General features: G+C 37.3%; 2 protein-coding genes across 2 annotated transcripts; both read left to right on the top strand.

Moving 5' to 3' along the window:
• The first annotated feature begins 419 nt into the window (after window positions 1-419).
• Window positions 420-1,373, top strand: LOC120853309 (olfactory receptor 4K2). Its single transcript, XM_040227040.1, has one exon. The coding sequence runs from the start codon at window positions 420-422 to the stop codon at window positions 1,371-1,373; it is 954 nt and encodes a 317-aa protein (XP_040082974.1).
• A 17,203-nt stretch (window positions 1,374-18,576) lies between these two features.
• LOC120853674 (olfactory receptor 4K15-like) lies at window positions 18,577-19,548 on the top strand. The gene has a single exon (XM_040227627.1). The coding sequence runs from the start codon at window positions 18,577-18,579 to the stop codon at window positions 19,546-19,548; it is 972 nt and encodes a 323-aa protein (XP_040083561.1).
• Window positions 19,549-20,791: the final 1,243 nt, after the last annotated feature.

Raw genomic sequence — 20,791 nt, 5'->3', positions numbered from 1 at the left:
GGATGAGTTTCTAAATGACTAAACCTGTGTGTGTGTGTGTGTGTGTGTGTGTGTGTGTGTGTGTGTGTGCATTTAACACACAGTCAGCCCAGAGTAAGTGCTTCCTTAATGTGAGTTCTTATCTTTAAAATTACAAAGGCTAATCTCCTTTAGATTGTCCATTAGCACTAGGAAGGAAAGTGCTATTTTCAACTTCTATGACTTAGGTGATATTTCACCATGATCCCTAATATCTTACCTTTCAAATCAATATAGCCAATGAAGGTGGAACGAATACTAAATGTAAGTTTTCCTAGAGGAAACAAAGTCTATGAAAATGAATCTGGGAAATAGAGCCTTTGGTTCAATAGAATCGTATTTTCTCTTGAACTTTTTTTTTCTTTTCCTTTGATGCAGGTTTCCAACTATCAATCAGGACGATGGATGTGGTGAACGAGTCTACAGTTTCTGATTTTGTTTTGCTAGGACTCTCTAAATCCTGGGAACTACAGACATTTTTCTTCATGGTGTTTTCGCTCTTTTATGTGGCAACAATTGTGGGTAATAGCCTCATAGTCATCACAGTGATAGCCGACTCTCATCTGCACTTCCCCATGTACTTCCTGCTCACCAACCTTTCCATCATTGATATGTCTCTTGCTTCCTTTGCAACCCCTAAGATGATTACAGACTACCTCAGTGGACACAGAACCATCTCCTTTGATGGTTGCATTACCCAGATATTTTTTCTACATCTTTTTACTGGCACTGAGATTATTTTGCTAATGGCTATGTCTTTTGATAGGTATATTGCAATATGCAAGCCTCTCTACTATGCTTCAATCATAAGTCCCCAGATGTGTGTTGCCCTTGTGGTGGTTTCCTGGGCTGTAGGAGTCATGCATTCAATGAGCCAGGTCATATTCGCTCTTACATTGCCATTCTGTGGTCCCAATGAGGTAGATAGCTTTTTCTGTGACCTTCCTGTGGTATTCCAACTAGCATGTGTAAATACTTATGTCCTGGGCCTCTTTATGATCTCAACAAGTGGCATCATTGCCTTGTCCTGCTTTATTCTTCTATTCAGTTCTTATGTTATTGTCTTGGTTACTATCAGAAATCATTCTTCAAAAGGAACATCTAAGGTTCTTTCTACCTGCACAGCTCATTTCATTGTTGTCTTCATGTTCTTTGGGCCCTGCATCTTCATCTATATGTGGCCACTAAGCAGTTTTCTGATAGACAAGATTCTATCTGTGTTTTATACCATCTTTACTCCCATTCTGAACCCAGCAATCTATACTTTGAGAAATCAGGAAGTGAAAACAGCCATGAGGAAACTGAAGAATAAGCTTCTAAATTCTAACAAGGCAACCCCATTGCATTATTTTTAGTTTTAATATCTAGTTTTATTCCAGGGTATTAATTGCCACATTTTCTGTGCAAACAGCACATGTTAAGCTTTTATTTCTCAAGTTATTATCAACTTGAAATTGCCAAAATTTGTGAAATCACATGTTCATGTTAAAACTATCCTCATACATATATTTTAAATACATTTGGAATTTCAGAAAACCAAACTGACAGAAGCAAATTTTTCCAGAAGCAAAGAATATCTATAAAAATGTAAAGAGTGATTGCTTCAGTTAGGAAATTCAATATCAGCATTCTATTCATTGGGAAAGAAGAATAGAAAATGAGAAGAGGAAGTATTGATCAAAGGATAACTAGAAGATAATGACATTTACATACAACTAACAATGGAGCTACTTAGAGAACTCTAAAGTATGACAAATTAGTAAATTTCTGTAAGCCTTACAAATTCAATACAGCTATAGGAGCAGACTCTGATCAATAAGCAATGATTATCTATGCACATTCCTGACATCACTACTTAACATTTAAACAAATTTGTGAGTCCTATTAAAGAAAGTTTGACTATATTTCATTATAAATGTTGATAAAGTCCAAAGTGAGTGCTGTAAGTAGACACTCACTTTTAGCTAACAAGGAACACATTCATGATAACTCCTTCTGATAATATAGACTGAATAAAGAGGCTAGAAAATTCTGCCAGTAGAAGATATTATGAAATGAGTTTCAAAACAGTACACTTTGCTTCATACAGACCCTAATGTCAGTTTAATGCCTGGAAAGTTGAAACTAGAATGAAATGAAAGATACAGTATATGATAGTGAATTAATGGAAAGTTTATGCTTTTCTTTAAAGTATTATATTGTTTTACACTTTTGTTAAATTATTTCTTCCTCTTAATATTTGGATGCAAAAATAAGAAATTTGTGATTAGTAATACATTGTCAATATAATAAGTGTATTTCTGTCAGGAAAGTTTTTTTTTTTTTTCTAATACTATTAAGTAAGTGCTAGGTTCAAAATTAGGCTGAAGGTACACAAGATACCACTACCACCTGCTGGTAGATATTGGAAATGCAGGCAATTTAAGTCATGATATCTCCTGGATGCTTTACTTGGCAAATCATTGGCTTAGTTGATGGCAAATCTTAAAGAATTAACTGTTATTTGGAATTTACTAAATTATACTTACAAAATATGGTGCCCAATATATTATCCAAATTGTATTTACAAGAGGAAAGATCAGTTGCCACCACAGTGTTCGATAAATATCAAGTTGTTATTCTTTTCTGGCATTATTGAACAAACAGAGAAAACCAAAAATTATATATGCATTAAATACGACTAACAAGAGAGAATTTAAGAAAATGAAATTCTTAACTTTTCATTTTAAGCCGAATGATGAGAAATGTTTTCCTTCCTTAGTATGTGTTTTTAATTTTATTAATTAAAGTATTAAACAAAGGGATGCTTACAGTTTAAAAGTGTGATATTGTGTTCAAACTAAGCATTTTTTAAATTGTTGAATAAAATCATCTGCAGTATTAACACAAGAATAAAATGTGTCTATAGTTGCAAAATAATAGGTTAATTCTATTTGAAATAGGGATACAGATGGACAAATTTTGGTTGTATGCATTAATTTTTTTCTGTTTCAGTTACATGTGCAAATATGTTCAGGATTAAGGAACATATTTACATAGAATTTTTCTATCTGCTGTTTTAGAAATGCTCCAAGTAATGCGTTCAAATAATATCTTTATTTGAACAGGAATTATGTTTTTAAATGAACGGGTTTTTGCAAGGTAAAACTGTGGAGTCTTTTCAAAGGGATGTCATAAACCTTCAGTGTTTATGTGGATAATTCTAAAACCCAAGGCCATTTGCCAAACTCTCAACAGTATAACTCATCAGCAGATAACTCTGTAAGGCAAGTCAATAATGAGATTGAGTAGTTGGATTGATAGTAAGTTTGTCTAGCTGAGAATGAAAAGGACCATCAATAGCCTCTGGACAACTTTCATATATAAAGAGAACTACCACTTTCTCTGATGGCTCAGCACAAGCAGTCATCATGCAGGATACTTCTACACATTACATAAACTCTAAAATCTTAATTAGGACCCACAGTGGATTATTTTATTGCCGTGTCTCCTCAACATGCTGCTGACACTCTTTAACCAAGGGTAAATACAATCTAATGGCCACAGGCTCCTAAAACAGGAAAGATGGTGCCATTTGCCACTAGGGCATCTACAGGCAGAAATAATGTTTTATAAAGCATGCTAGATGAAGAGAAACCAGCTAGTATAAACATACCAGGTTGAAGATAGCTTTAAATTATCTGAATTTCCAATAACACATTTGAGGGAACATCGGGAGATGGAGAATTTATGAGAAGAGTATGTTGACAAACAACTTCATATTCCCTTAGGTGTTTGGGAAGCTTGGCAATACCAAACCTATGAGTTCTTAAAAATTTTAAGAAGCTGTTTAGTACAATTAACCAATATTATAAAATGCAGGTGAAAAAAAAAACTGTCAGGTCTAGATGAAATGACAAAATGTAAATTGTAATACATGAAGCAATTGGATATACTGCTACTGCTACTGCTGCTAAGTCACTTCAGTCATGTCCGACTCTGTGCAACCCCATAGACGGCAGCCCACCAGGCTCCCTCGTCCCTGGGATTCTCCAGGCAAGAACACTGGAGTGGGTTGCCATTTCCTTCTCCAATACATGAAAATGAAAAGTGAAAGGGAAGTCGCTCAGTCGTGTCTGACTCTTCACGACCCCATGGACCACGGCCTACCAGGCTCCTCCATCCATGGGATTTTCCAGGCAAGAGTACTGGAGTGGGGTGCCATCACCTTCTCCGCAATTGGATATATGTAATGACAATAAAATCCATAATTGATATACATTTATATACTTCCAAAAATATTTGAGGAACATTTCAAAATATTATACAGTGTGATGATGGTGGATTTACATTGAAGGCTAAGGTTTAGACCCCTCCTCTGCATGCATTTCTTCTAAAGCCCTGGAATGGATCCCAGCAACAACTTGTTCAAAATTTTGACTCTTTTTTTCTAATAGAAGTCACCTTATATTACCTATATTTAGGCTCAGCATAACCTGGATCTACCCTGAGTGTAGAAGCTAGACTTCTACAAAAATGTTAGACTCGGGCATGTTTCTACCAGGGTTAAATGCCTGTTTTACTGCTTTTTGGTGCTGCAAACTTGGGCAAGATACCTAATGCACCTATGCCTCAGTTTCTGCATCTGTAAAAGGACATGGTAATGGTACCTACATCACAGAGTTTTGTAAGGAATAAAGGAAGTTATTCATATAAAGCACACAATATGTATTCAATAAATGTTATTAAAGTATAATTCTAAACAACTCTGGGTATTTTTAAGGACCTTGGTACTCTTCTGAACTAACAATTGACATGTTTAATTTGACAAGTAAATTTTTATTTTATAAATTTAAAGTGTTTGTGTCTGTTTTCTTATTGTTTTGTTCAATTGCTAAGTTGTATCTGACTCTTTGCGACCGCATGGACTGTGGCCTGCCAGGCTCCTCTGTCCATGGGATTTCCCAGGCAAGAATACTGGAGTTGGTTGCCATTTCCTCCTCCAGAGAATCTTCCCGACCCAGGGATTGAACCCATATCTCCTGTCCTGACAAGCGGATTCGTTACCACTGAACTACCAGGGAAGCTCCTTATGTTTGTATGTATGTGCATAAAATTAGTGTGTATTAATTAACTAAGGAAAATTAAAAGCAACTTCCACTAGAAAACTACACAGGTTCTTTTATTAATTCAAACCTCTAGAAACTGTTTTTCTCACTGCTAATAATTTTTGTGAATCAAGAGAACTTCTAAATTGTTGTTTAACAACTATGTGGTTGCTTCTATACAATGCATAATTATTAAATAATTGATTTTAGACTGGATAGTCACCAAAATTATGGCCGGAATAAGAAAGGTGATGTTTGATCATCTGTCAGTCAGTTCAGTTGCTCAGTCGTGTCCAACTCTTTGCGACCCTATGAATCGCAGCACGCCAGGCCTCCCTGTCCATCACCATCTCCTGGAGTTCACTCAAACTCACGTCCATAGAGTTGGTGATGCCATCCAGCCATCTTATCCTCGGTCATCCTCTTCTCCTCCTGCCCCCAATCCCTCCCAGCATCAGAGTCTTTTCCAATGAGTCAACTCTTCGCATGAGGTGGCCAAAGTACAGGAGTTTCAGCTTCAGCATTATTCCTTCCAAAGAAATCCCAGGGCTGATCTTCAGAATGGACTGGTTGGATCTCCTTGCAGTTCAAGGGACTCTCAAGAGTCTTCTCCAACACCAAAGTTCAAAAGCATCAATTCTTCAGTGCTCAGCTTTCTTCACAGTCCAACTCTCACATCCATACATGACCACTGGAAAAACCATAGCCTTGACTAATCCTCTGTATTATTACAGTGAAGACATAGATAAATGCACAGATTAGTGAATACTAACTTAGATAAGTATAACTTGTATATGAACTTGTGTTTATGTAAAGAATTTTTCTACATTGATAAAGGCATGGCATAATGTGATTACTGGACTCTGGTGCCAAGTGGAAGAAGTTCTTGGTAGATGTTATCATTTCAACATGTTTATACTCTTTGTAAATGTGTTTCCAAACTTAAACAATGAGCAACAACAACAAAAAGCAAAATAACCTACTTTTCAAATGAGCTTTTAAACAAAACACTTAAAGCAAAATTGACGAAAAAGTTGAAATAACCCTCTTCTCTTCCCATGTTTTCCTTATTACTATTTTACTTGGTTATTTTTGGATGCATGTATCCAGATGGGAAACAAGGAGGAAAAAGCAGTCATATAAATCTAATTCATGTGAACTTCTTGCATTTTTATATTTTATTCTGGTAATTTACTCTCAGATGACAATAAAATCCACTGAGCAATTTGACAGTCTTTCTTATGTGCTCCAGTAATGATGATTAATTTATAAAGATCAGTGTACTTCTTATTGTGAATTATGTTCAATGCTATTAGTTATACCATGAGGTAAATATGCACAACTTATGATGGAATCAGAAGAACCAACATCCAAATAAGTTTGGAACTGTGACATGGATCATGGGTTGATGCAATCTATATGGTTGCTAGTATAATTTAGTTGACATTTTATTTGCTTATATCTGATTTTTGTTAAATACAAACATATATACACAGAGACATACATGAATCCCCACATCTATTAATAGCTATTAATCAGTTCAGTTCAGTTCAGTCGCTCAGTCGTGTCTGACTCTTTGCGACCCCATGAATCGCAGCACGCCAGGCCTCCCTGTCCATCACCAACTCCCGGAGTTCACTCAGACTCAAGTCCATTGAGTCAGTGATGCCATCCAGCCATCTCATCCTCTGTCGTCCCCTTCTCCTCCTGCCCCCAGTCCCTCCCAGCCTCAGAGTCTTTTCCAATGAGTCAACTCTTCCCATGAGGTGGCCAAAGTACTGGAGCTTCAGCTTTAGCATCATTCCTTCCAAAGAAATCCCAGGGTTGATCTCCTTCAGAATGGACTGGTTGGATCTCCTTGCAGTCCAAGGGACTCTCAAGAGTCTTCTCCAACACCACAGTTCAAACGCATCAATTCTTCAGTGCTCAGCTTTCTTTATAGTCCATCTCTCACATCCATACTTGACTTACTGGAAAAACCATAACTTTGATTAGATGTACTTTTGTTGGTAAAGTAACGTCTCTGCTTTTTAATATGCTGTCTAGTTTGGTCATAGCTTTTTTTCCAAGAAGCAAGTGTCTTTTAATTTCATGGCTGCAGGCACCATCTGCAGTGATTTTGGAGTCCCCTCCCCAAATAAAGTCTCTCACTGTTTCCATTGTTCTGCATCTTTTTGCCATGAAGTGATGGGACTGGGTGCCATGATCTTAGTTTTTTGAATGTTGAATTTTAAGCCAACTTTTTCACTCTCCTCTTTCATTTTCATCAAGAGGCTCTTCAGTTCCTCTTCGCTTTCTACCTTAAAACTGGTGTCATCTGCATATCTGAGGTTATTGATATTTCCCCCAGCAATCTTGATTCCAGCTTGTGCTTCATGCAGCCTGGCATATCACTGTATTAGATATTTACCAAACCACTGGAACAACTAGAGAAGTAGGACTTGGGGGTTACTACTAATGTTGTTGAGTTCCAGAATAGACCCCAGCAGTGAGATTTGAAGGTCAAAAGCTTCGATTCTTGATGCTACTGCCACTGCCTCACTGTCCTCAGCATCCATGAAGCTAGTGCAAAGTCACTAGAATACAGGTCAGGCTGCCACAGTTACTTCTGTCTTGTATCTCTTCTTGCTCACCAGCAATGATTACATCGGTGCTGCCGTCTGCCTCAAACCAGCCTTCTTAAGCTCATGTTGGTGCATCTAACTGGTGGAACCTAATTTGCACAGAAAGCCTTCGCTAAGAACAGCAGTTTATAGATTTCAAGTTTTTTATGCAACAGAAAACATCCTGGTGGAGGATGGATTGGATGCTGAGTCAATCAATAATGTCTCTTATACTAATATTCATTTTTCATAACCATAACCTTTTTGTTGTACAGTAAAACCAAGATAAAAAAATATAACAAATGCATACCCTAATGAAATATAAAGGCACTCACCATTACAACTACTTCTCAGATCAAAAACAGAACTTTACCCCAGAAGCCCTTGAGAACTTATCCTCATCAATAGAGGTCCTATTTGGATCCTGGTGTCCTTTTGGATCTGCTGTCCTTATCTCTCATTTCACACAGGGTTTTTTTCACAAATAGAGAAAAATAAGTCTGCACTGAAGCAATTAAAATAGTTTTTTCTGCAAAGAGACTACATGGCTTTTCTTTGCTTTAAAAGAAAACAAAGGAAATAGGTGAATATATTGTGAACTAGCTCAAGCAAGGCAGAGATTGAACTTTCTCTGTACGTGTTTCACCTAAATCTCACTAGTACAGCACACACACCCGAAAAGAAAGGGGAAAAAAACATTGATACAGACTGAGGGCTTTCCCTGAACCAGGTCACTATTCCTTTATCTGTGATCTAGGGCAGGTGTCTTCAAATTCCAGGATAATGCCTGATGATCTGAGGTGGAGCTGATGTAGCTACGAGAGAAATAAGTGAGTGAAAGTCACTCACTTGTGTCTGACTCTTTGTGACCCCAAGGACTGTAGCCTGCCGGGCTCCTCTGTCCGTGGAATTTTCCAGGCAAGAATACTGGGGTGGGTTGCCATTCCCTTCTCCAGGGTATCTTCCCAATCCAGGGATTGAACCCAGGTCTCCCGCATTGCAGGCAAATTCTTTACCATCTGAGCCACCAGGGAAGACCAAGAATACTGGAGTGGGTTGCCTTTCCCTTCTCCAGGACAATAAAAATAAAGTGCATAATAAATGTAATGCATTTGAATCATCCTGAAACCATCCCCAATCCCTGTTTGTGGAAAAACTGTCTTCCATGAAATCAGTTCCTGGTGCCAAAAAGATTGGGGACCATTGTTCTAGGGGATAGCTATTTCTGGCTAATTATATAAGATAATCTGTCCACAGTACAGTTTTGGCCTCTTGGACTGATGGTTCATTTCTTTGTTCATTTGTTGTAAAAATGTTTCATAATGAAATAAACTTTCAAACATTGATTCACATTAATGTTCTAACCTGACTGCACTCTAAAAATGTCTGCTTTAAGAGGAAAAAGGTTACCTCCTGCCACTGAATGTACTAGTCAGCACTTTCAATTCACATAGCAATGCCTCCATCTTCTTTATAAATCACCTGCCAACAACAGCAAAACAAGAATGGTAATATAAGCATTAATATTTTACTTTTCAGCTTTTTCTTAATTTCCAAAGACTGCAGATTCTCTTAATCCAAGATGCTGTTTAAAAATACTTTCTCAATAACTTACAAATCAACTGGTCCTCCAACAATTGTGGGAAAAAATCTGCAAAGATTCATCTACAGAACACTAACATCTGAAAACTAAAGAATGTGTGCTCTTTTCAAGAATTCATGTACCATTTACAAAAATGTAATTAACATGTGGACCTTAGGGTCTCAATAAATACCAAAAATTCTATTACTATACAATGCATTATCTAATTACAACTCAATAAAATATGAAATGATAAATAGTCTTCCCTTCCCCAACCTCCTTGCCCTTCAAAGAAAAAAACAGAACCCTGTGCCTTTGGAAATAAGAAAAAGAATTTTGTAAGTAAGTCATTAGTTAAAAAAACCATAATGGCAATGAAAAAAACATTTAGAGCTTAGTAATACAAATAGGTACTGTGCTAGTCACTCAGTCATGTCTAACTCTTTGCCACCCCATGAACTATAACCCACTAGGCTCCTCTATCCATGGGATTCTCCAGGCAAGAATACTGGAGTGGGTTGTCATTTCCTTCTCCAGGGAATCTTCCCACCCCAAGGACTGAACCCAAGTCTCCCACATTGCAGGTGGATTACATACCATCTGAGCTACCAGGAGAGCCCAAGAATACTGAAATGGGTAGACTATCTCTTCTCCAGGGGAATTTCCTGACCCAGGAATTGAACTGTGGTCTCCTTCATTTCAGGTGAACTCTTTACTGGCTACCAAAGTTGCAGGGAACATTTTTAGTCATAAATACCTCATGCGAAGGGTTGACTCATTGGAAAAGACCCTGATGTTGGGAGAGATCGGAGGCAGGAGGAGAAGGGGATGACAGAGGATGAGATGGCTGGATGGCATCACTGACTGGATGCATATGAGTTTGGGTGAACTCCGGGAGTTGGTGATGGACAGGGAGGCCTGGCATGCTGCAATTCATGGGGTTGCAAAGAGTCAGACACAACTGAGCAACTGAACTGAACTGAACTGAAACATGTTAAAATATAGATAAAATTGTAAGCTTAGTGTTCTATCTAAGAAATAAGCAGTGGGTATTGGGGGGCTTCCCTGGTGGCTCAGTGGTAGAGAATCCACCTGTCAATGTAGGAGACACAAGTTCTATGCTTGATTTGGGAAGATCCCACATGCCATGGAGCAACTAAGCCCATGGCGGCAACTATTGAACCTATAGCCCCGGAACCCACAGCTATTGAGCCCACACATTGCGACTACTGAAACCCATGTACCCTAAAGCCCGAGCTCATCAAGAGAAGCCACTGCAAGAGAAACCCGCATATTGCAACTAGAGAGTAGCCCCTGCTGGCAGCAACTAGAGAAAAGCACAAGCAGCAGTGAAGACCCAGGACAGCCAAAAATAAATAAATAAAATTATTAAAAAAAAAAAGAAATTAGGGAGAAAAAACTAAAGAAGAATGAAAGATTAAAAGGATAAAAATTATAAAGAAGTAATGGATAAAAGTTATAAAGAGCAGAAAATAATGAAATTTTCTATGGCTCTTTCTGTGAATCTAGCTTAAAACCAATGAGGATACTAGAAGAAGAGGGCTTCTGGAAAATTTTGTTTTTGAACACAGCGTATGTATCAGTTTGGATTTTATGAGGACAGCTGAACTTCTAAGAGTGACATGAAATAAGGAATTCATTATAAAGATCAGACTTTACACAATAATTAGTGGAAAATACTAAGTACAGAAGGCAGGTTGTTGCTTCTGAAGCTGAAGTTGAATGTATGCCAGCAAGACTGATGACTGAGAAGGTGTGGCATCTAAAGTGGGTTGACAGCATACAATTGACAGCATAAAATTGGGTCTTCTATTTTTCTACTCTGATCATCTCTTCACTTGGGAGTGTCCAATTCATTTACACCTAATTCAGTGATTGATATGGTACAGCTAAAAGTTGGTGATTTGATTTCTATATGTCCCATGTCTGTCTGATCATGCTACTCCCTTTAATAATTCAGTGCTTTCCTCCCAATGGCTTTTTAATTTTCCTAGGAGAAAATTTAACACTATGTAATAGTTTTTTATATGGGTAAATCCCATACACTCTAGATTTAAGCCATATTACATTTTGTTTAATTCTTTAATTTTACATCTTCACCAAATTTTGCCTCTTTACATACAGACACTGGCTTTTTTTCTGATTAAAAATGTTCCCAATCTATCCACTAACCTGGCTAAATCTGGCCATTCTTTATATATCAGTTGAAATATTCCATAAATTTATTATAAAGATCATAACCTTCTATAATGTACTCATACCACTCTCTACTTCTTCCATGGTAAAACAAGTATGATTTTACTTTAGTTCTTTGTTAAGATACCTGCTTTCTGCCTTAGAATATATATACATTCTGTGCAGTCAGGAACTGTATTATCATGTACCCCAATGTATTCCTAATTTCCAGTTTAGAAACTGAAAAATAATTAATATTCAATGACCATTTGATGAAGAGATGCAGTAATACATTGTTATGAAATGAGTTCAAATTGACTTGGACTTTAACTCAAGAAGCTTTTATTACAGGACAACAAAAGAATCTATATAACATAAAGAAGGTGTAATATAAATATAGTTAAAAGCAGAAGTTACTTTTTAACTTCTTAATAATTGAACATTGAGGAAATATACAAGACACAAGAAAATGTCTACATGTTCCTCTCCATGTATCCATTGCTGCTGCTGCTGCTGCTGCTGCTAAGTCACTTCAGTCGTGTCCGACTCTGTGCGACCCCATAGACGGCAGCCCACTAGGCTCCCCCGTCTCTGGGATTCTCCAGGCAAGAACACTGCATGAAAATGAAAAGTGAAAGTGAACTCACTCAGTCATCACCCAGTTTCAATTCTTATTAACATATGTCTCATTGTGGTTTTTTTTTTTTCCCTATGCTTCAAAGTAAAATTGCTGGGTGCAAGGGTCAATGGTGTATATGATTTTATAGATACTGCTAAGTGCACTTCTAGAATAAGTTTCTGCATTTTGCATCCCACTTGCTGTATATGAGAGTGTCTCTAGTCTGGTCAAGACAGTATGATATGAAATTTTGAATTTTTGCCAATATGTGAGAGATGATATTTCAGTATAGTTCTACTTTAAAAACAGAAGTTCTTCAAATAAAGACAAATGACTTAGTGCATTTATCAGTGAAATAAAAATATATTGAGTTGGTCAAAAAGTTCATTTGGGTTTTTCCATAACATCTTATGGAAAACTCCAAAGTAACTTTTTGGCCAACCGAATAGTTCTTGGACAGGCCAAAAAAAGGAAAGAAAAGACCAGGACTGAATAAAATAAAAAGGACCTATGCCATACATGTAATCACTGGAGATTAGAAAATTGGTCATCAATTCACATCCTGAGGAGATTAAACAATTAAAGAATGTTAAATAAAAGCAGAAGATGACAGATTTATCCAGATGAATTTGTTAATTTCCTAAAAAAGCATAAGTTACCACATTTTCTTAAGGAGAAGAAGAAAACTGAAGATGTCAATAGCTATGGAACACATTGAAAAAGAGGTTAAAGATACTACCTTATAAATCACAGGACACATTCAATTTTAAGTACAAAGTCTTCCAAAACTTCAAAGAACAGATAATGCTAGGGAATAAAAATTCTTTTCTGAATATTTTTACTCATTTTATGTCTATCATTCCAAAACTGGATGTAGATAGCACTACTTCAAAACACTACAGGCCAGTTTCACTTGTAAATCCATGTGTAAAACTCCTATATTAAAAAATTAGTACATCAAACCCAGGTATGATATTATCATATAATATGTTATAAACAGGATTTATGCTAAGTATGCAAAAATATTCTCATTGGATGCTCTATTAATGATTTTTTAATAGTTTAGATTAAAAGAGGACTTTATTATATATTCTTAAGTAGGAAGTCAAGAAACACCTGGAGTAACAGGCAAATTTGGCCTTGGAATGCGGAATGAAGCAGGGCAAAGACTAATAGAGTTTTGCCAAGAAAATGCACTGGCCATAGCAAACACTCTTCCAACAACACAAGAGAAGACTCTACACATGGACATCACCAGATGGTCAACACTGAAATCAGATTGATTATATTCTTTGCAGCCAAAGATGGAGAAGCTCTATACAGTCAACAAAACAAGACCAGGAGCTGACTGTAGCTCAGATCATGAACTCCTTATTGCCAAATTCAGACTTAAATTGAAGAAAGTAGGGAAAACTGCTAGACCATTCAGGTATGACCTAAATCAAATCCCTTATGATTATACAGTGGAAGTGAGAAATAGATTTAAGGGCCTAGATCTGATAGATAGAGTGCCTGATGAACTATGGAATGAGGTTCGTGACATTGTACAGGAGACAGGGATCAAGACCAATGGCTGTCTGGGGAGGCCTTACAAATAGCTGTGAAAAAAAGAGAGGTGAAAAGCAAAGGAGAAAAGGAAAGATATAAGCATCTGAATGCAGAGTTCCAAAGAATAGAAAGAAGGGATAAGAAAGCCTTCTTCAGCGATCAATGCAAAGAAATAGAGGAAAAGAACAGAATAGGAAAGACTAGAGATCTCTTCAAGAAAATTAGAGATACCAAGGGAACATTTCATGCAAAGATGGGCTTGATAAAGGACAGAAATGATATGGACCTAACAGAAGCAGAAGATATTAAGAAGAGGTGGCAAGAATACATGGAAGAACTGTACAAAAAAGATCTTCACGACCCAGATAATCATGATAATGTGATCACTAATCTAGAGCCAGACGTCTTGGAATGTGAAGTCAAGTGGTCCTTAGAAAGCATCACTATGAACAAAGCTAGTGGAAGTGATGGAATTCCAGTTGAGCTGTTTCAAATCCTGAAAGATGATGCTGTGAAAGTGCTGCACTCAATATGCCAGCAAGTTTGGAAAACTCAGCAGTGGCCACAGGACTGGAAAAGTCAGTTTTCATTCCAATTCCAAAGAAAGGCAATGCCAAAGAATGCTCAAACTACTGCACAATTGTACTCATCTCACATGCTAGTAAAGTAATGCTCAAAATTCTCAAAGCCAGGCTTCAGCAATACATGAACCGTGAACTCCCTGATGTTCAAGCTGGTTTTAGAAAAGGCAGAGGAACCAGAAATCAAATTGCCAACATCCGCTGGATCATGGAAAAAGCAAGAGAGTTCCAGAAAAACATCTATTTCTGCTTTATTGACTATGCCAAAGCCTTTGACTGTGTGGATCACAATAAACTGTGGAAAATTCTTAAAGAGATGGGAATACCAGACCACCTGACCTACCTCTTGAGAAATCTGTATGCAGGTCAGGAAGCAACAGTTAGAACTGGACATGGAACAACAGACTGGTTTCAAATAGGAAAAGGAGTACGTCAAGGCTGTATATTGTCACCCTGCTTATTTAACGTATATGCAGAGTACATCATGAGAAACGCTGGGCTGGAAGAAACACAAGCTGGAATCAAGATTGATGGGAGAAATATCAATAACCTCAGATATGCAGATGACACCACCCTTATGGCAGAAAGTGAAGAGGAGCTAAAAAGCCTCTTGATGAAAGTGAAAGAGGAGAGTGAAAAAGTTGGCTTAAAGCTCAACATTCAGAAAACGAAGATCAAGGCATCTGGCCCCATCACTTCATGGGAAATAGATGGGGAAACAGTGGAAACAGTGTCAGAGTTTATTTTTTTGGGGTTCCAAAATCACTGCAGATGGTGACTGCAGCCATGAAATTAAAAGACACTTATTCCTTGGAAGAAAGGTTATGACCAACCTAGATAGCATTTTCAAAAGCAGAGACATTACTTTGCCGACTAAGTTCCATCTAGTCAAGGCTATGGTTTTTCCTGTGGTCATATATGGATGTGAGAGTTGGACTGTGAAGAAGGCTGAGTGCCAAAGAATTGATGCTTTTCAACTGTGGTGTTGGAGAAGACTCTTGAGGGTCCCTTGGACTGCGAGGAGATCCAACCAGTCCATTCTGAAGGAGATCAGCCCTGGGATTTCTTTGGAAGGAATGATGCTAAAGCTGAAACTCCAGTACTTTGGCCACCTCATGCGAAGAGTTGACTCATTGGAAAAGACTCTGATGCTGGGAGGGATTGGGGGCAGGCGGAGAAGGGGACGACAGAGGATGAGATGGCTGGATGGCATCACTGACTCGATGGATGTGAGTCTGAGTGAACTCCGGGAGTTGGTGATGGACAGGGAGGCCTGGTGTGCTGCGATTCATGGGGTCACAAAGAGTCGGACACGACTGAGCGACTGAACTGAACTGAACTGATTGTGGGGATCAGATGTTCTATGCTGAGTTTTTCCATATTCTTTAAGGTGGAAAATGTCACTAAAAATTCAATTCTTCATAAAATATTTCATAAGTTCTTGTGTCAGATTTCCCTAAATCAATTTGAAACACACTGCCTGTAATCAGTGGAAGTAAGATGCAGGTTCAGAGCTCTGGGAGCTGAGGGAAAACGGAAAATGATTTGGCTCTGTGAACTGAAACCATTGTCCCTATTCAACAAACTAGCAAACATCTAATGACAAAGAATCACCATGGGACACATTAGACCTCCCACAGTTCCAGTCCATTCCCTAGTCCTGAACCAAACAGAGAAATAATAAATTGAGAAAAAGGTGAAATAAAGTGTTGTAAAGAAGGGGTGGTTTGTCTAAGTCAATTTTTTTTTTTTATAGTTTTACATCTGATGCAGCTTTCTTATAGGAGCATTTGATTTGAAAGAAACCAAAACTTGTTTCAACTTTCTTGAGATCTGCAGATAAGTAAACTTGGTAGGTTTTCTTCATTTAGTGTCAAGCACTTGCTTGATCCACTTGCTTGGGATTTCTTTCTTTAAAATGGGTTGGGACCTTTAACTAGAGAAAGAAACTTGGAACAATGACTTGTGATGCTTGGATTTACAATTTAGTTGAAATTCTTTTGCGTCAACCACATAATATTAACACTCATGTTAGTCTGGCACGTAAAATTTTACTTTGAAAATGATAGAAAATGATTTAAGGATCTGTATCGGTAATATTTAAGCTAAATTTTATTTTAAGGTCTTCTGAGCAGAGGAGATTTTCTCGAGGCATATCCATGTGCATGCTAAGTTGCTTTAGTTGTGTCCGACTCTGTGTAACACCATAGGCAGTAGCCTGCCAGGTTTCTCTGTCCATGGGATTCTCCAGGCAAGAATACTTGAGTGGACTGCCATTTCCTTCTCCATAACATTTTGTATTTATAGCAGTTTATCCCAGCCCAGTCCAACACACAGACAAAAATGGCACTCAGTAGGCTACAGTGTTACTCTCCTAGAGGATTTCTGGCACTTTTCTTCTCCTCCTTCCACACTTATTAATTTCTCATTCATTTTCACTAATAGAAAGTTGTCATTTCATAGGAGACTGACAAAATTAAAAGGTATGATCAAGAATGCTTGCTTAGACCCATACTTACTCCTTTTGGATACAAATTCCCTTCCCCACAAGAGAATGCAATGGAGGATGCCCGTTCCACTCCAGGTGATAGTTAGTGACCTAGATGTCCTTTGGAATGTTTACGTTATTTCATCACAGCATTCATTGTTCATTCTCTTGATTATTTTTTTACATTCAAATTTTGGGGAGAATCTTTGTAAAGCGTCAGATAGCAATAACTCATCTAGAAAATATTATCAGAGAATACAATTTTCCAAGCTAATACATTTTAAACTTAAACTTATCCCTTTAAGCAAAATGCATTAACCAAATATATATGGCCTCCTATCTTTTTAACTAGAAAGGGCCCTTATTATCAAAGTCATTTATGGCACATTAAGTAATATTAAATGCAATTTACATCAACTGTCTAAACTCAACTCCTCTCATCTTCCAATCTGGGTAATTCCATTTGTCACAACCTCTTAAACCATATTTTTAAGATTCTATTAGAGACTCTATTATCAAGGATTGTGGAAAGGGTTTTAAAGCCCTGGGATGAGGTTCTGGATGTATTGAGCATGTTAGTTAACTTTTCTAATACTCTATTTCCAAATATGAAAAATGTGGACAATAATCTTCTCCTTGCCAGATTACTATAAGTACTTTAATGCACACAAAATGTATGTGAAAACACTTCCAAACTAAACAATTTTGCCCACTGACATTATGCTTTTTACACTATTTTTTACAGAGACTGACCCTTATCACTTCTAATTATAACTTAGAAAATGAAAAGTGAGAAACCTTTTCTTAAAAAAAAAAAAGTTCTTGTGTTTCTAAACATATTTTTTTAAAGGAATTCTCAAAAGCTCTCTCTGCATTCTTCCAAAGAAGCTGCAGAGAGAAGATAGGCAGAAAGGATTATTTTATAATCTATTGGCAAAGTGTTTATTTTCTCAATTGTGTATTATCTTGTAATTCATGTTTTCACTTATTGCTTATCTCACCTTTTGCCTAATTAGAAATCATTGTGTTGCTGGATATTTTTAAAAGCAGATACCTTATTTTACTAGGTCCGAGAAATTCTAGACAAAGCCTAGAAATTCCATATACTGAATATAATTCATCTTTTGGAAGGTTTCTGAGTTGATAAGTGAAATGCTACACTTTGCCTTCAAATGATCTATGTTAACTAAATCAGATCTTTGCATTTCATGGCTGTCACCTTATCTGTTGATGTTCTGTACTATATTCTGGTCATCTCAGTTTACTTCTTTTCATATGATACAATGTTAGCTTCAGAGGACTGTGCTTCAAAACAAAACAGCTATAATAACTTCAGAGACAACATAGATTAAATGGTTTTAATGATGTAGTGGAAATTAAGTAATAGAAAAAGGACAGAGGCAAGAGGAGAGAGACCTGCATAGCAAAAATCGCAGGTCTTTTCCTTGTAAATGTGGCCTCTGAGACTTCTCTAAGATTTGAAGCTGCTTGTGATAATCCCAAATGGATAATGAAAATCAGCCAGGCAAGAAGGCAATACAATATTCTGGATACCTTAGCTCTTCCTATTAATTGTTGTATTTGCAATGGAGATTTATTGTTTTGCTTAGCCTCATATTTGACCCACAAGTGTATAAAATAAAGTGTTGATTTATTGCATCTGCACCTTTTAGCTATCCTTCATCAGTAAGGATAATTGAGAGAAGAATCTCTTTGTTAAAATTATAGATAAAACATTTTCTATTAGAAACAACTCTAGAGCATTTTAAATTAATGTTGAGAAGAACCTTTTAGGATCAGGGTCTACTTTTCTTGCTCTTGATAAAAATGAATGTTTTTCTTTGTAGGTACTTCATGAACCAAGAAAATAATTCTAGGGTGGCTGAGTTTGTGTTGCTGGGGCTCTCCAGTTCCTGGGAGCTCCAGTATTTCTTCTTCATGTTGTTTAATTTCTTGTATATCATCATTGTGCTGGGCAACCTCCTCATTGTACTCACAGTGATCTCTGAACCTGCCCTGCATACACCTATGTACATAATGCTCAGTAATCTTTCCATACTTGATGTCTTTCTGGCCACTTATGCAACACCCAAGATGATTCATGATTTCCTTCATGAACCCAAGACCATCTCCTTCGAGGGCTGCATGGCCCAGATATTCTTACTCCATGTCTTTGCTGGTGGTGAGATGGTGCTCCTTGTAGCTATGGCATATGACAGATATGTAGCCATATGCAAACCTCTCCATTATGCAACCATCATGAACTTGTGTAAATGTACAGGTCTGGTAGTAGGCTCTTGGGTGATTGGGGTCATGCACTCCTTGAGCCAGTTAGCTTTCACTGTAAACCTACCCTTCTGTGGTCCAAATGTTGTGAACAGTTATTACTGTGACCTTACTTTGGTCATCAAACTTGCCTGTACGGATACATATGTCCCTGAAGTGTTGATGCTTTTGGATAGTGGTCTCATGGGGGTGGCCTCATTCTTGCTCTTGCTGGTCTCCTACACAGTCATCCTGGTCACTGTGCAACGTCGTTCCTCAATGGACATGGCCAAGGCCCGCAGCACTCTGACTGCCCACATCATTGTGGTTACCCTCTTTTTTGGGCCCTGTATCTTCATCTATGCCTGGCCTTTCAGCAACTTCCCAGTGGATAAAGTCCTTTCTGTGTTCTCTACAGTTTTCACACCTATATTGAACCCCATAATCTACACATTGAGAAACAAAGAGGTGAAATTGGCAATGCATAAACTGAAGACCCGCTATGTATGTTCTAGGCTGCCTTCTCAACTCTCTCATCTAAGACTAGATGTGTTGAGTTGAGTAAATAGAAATACATTTGAGGAAATATGGATTGTCTCTTTTTCTGGTGACCACCATCGTTTTTAAAAATACTTTATTTGCTTAAAGTGATAAAGATAATGCACGTTCTTTGTTAAATATCTATTGTAAAGAAGCTTACATACAATTATGCATTCTCTAACCACAATTATTTTTGATATAGTTTTATAGTTAATTTGCTTATATTTGCTACCTAATGTCAGTGACAAGATATTTCACAAACTATTGTATAATTTAAATTGTATGACTATGTTACTTGCACAAACACAGACGTGTAGATCAATGGAACAGAATAGACAGCCTAGAAATAAACACACGCAATTATGGTCAATTATTGTTTAGTTGCTAAGCCATGTGCAACTCATTGTGACCCCACTGGCTGCAGCATGCCAGACTTTCCTATCCTTCACTTTCTCCTGGAGTTTGCTCAAATTCATGTCCACTGAGTCAGTGATGTTATCTAATCTCTTATCCTCTGCTGCTCTCTTCTTCTTTTGCCTTCAGTCTTTCCCAGTATCAGAGTATTTTTCAATGAGCTGGCTCTTTTCATCAGCTGGCCAAAGTAGTGGAGCTTCAGTTTCAGCATCAGTCCTTCCAATGAATATTCAGGGTTGATTTCCTTTAGGATTGACTGGAATACTCCTTGTATTCCAAGGGACTCTCAAGAGTCTTCTCCAGTACGACAATTCGAAAGTAGTCACTCTTCTGCGCTCAGCAATTCTGTGCTCACAATTGCACATGAGTATTGGTAAAAACATATCTTTGCCTATACAGATCTTTGTTGGCAAAGTGATTTCTTTGCTTTTTAATATGCTGTCTAGGTTTGTCAGAGCTTTCCTTCCAAGGAGCAAAGATCTTTTAATTTCATAGCTGCATTCACTGTCTGCAGTGGTTTATGGTCAACTAGTCTACAACAAAGGAAGCAAGAATATACCATAAAGAAAAGACAGTCTCATCTATTCAAGGCACAGCCATTTACTTTTCGGTATTTTGTTGGCAGATGAAGAATTATTCAAATAAATGGTGTTTTAATTTTGGGAACATTTTTGTCTGCTTCCTTCTTCTCATTTTATAGTAATTAATCTGTTCTCCTGCAATAAATATTTCCCTCTTCAAGTATTAATTAGCAATTCTAATGATAATATATTCTCCTTTTAAGTAGTCTTTTCCCAGTTATTTTTAAGGGATATTTGATCAACACATACATTTTATGTATCGGAATATG

Source organism: Oryx dammah, unplaced genomic scaffold, assembly GCF_014754425.2.
Source record: "Oryx dammah isolate SB20612 unplaced genomic scaffold, SCBI_Odam_1.1 HiC_scaffold_26, whole genome shotgun sequence".
NCBI classification, from domain to species: domain Eukaryota; kingdom Metazoa; phylum Chordata; class Mammalia; order Artiodactyla; family Bovidae; genus Oryx; species Oryx dammah.
The sequence above is the reverse complement of the archived record's forward strand: the minus strand, read 5'-3'. Positions and strand labels throughout refer to the sequence as shown.

What these genes read in the sequence shown, in the direction of transcription:
- LOC120853309 (XM_040227040.1), top strand. Translation starts at nt 420, where the DNA reads ATGGATGTGGTGAACGAGTCTACAGTTTCTGATTTTGTTTTGCTAGGA.
- LOC120853674 (XM_040227627.1), top strand. Translation starts at nt 18,577, where the DNA reads ATGAACCAAGAAAATAATTCTAGGGTGGCTGAGTTTGTGTTGCTGGGG.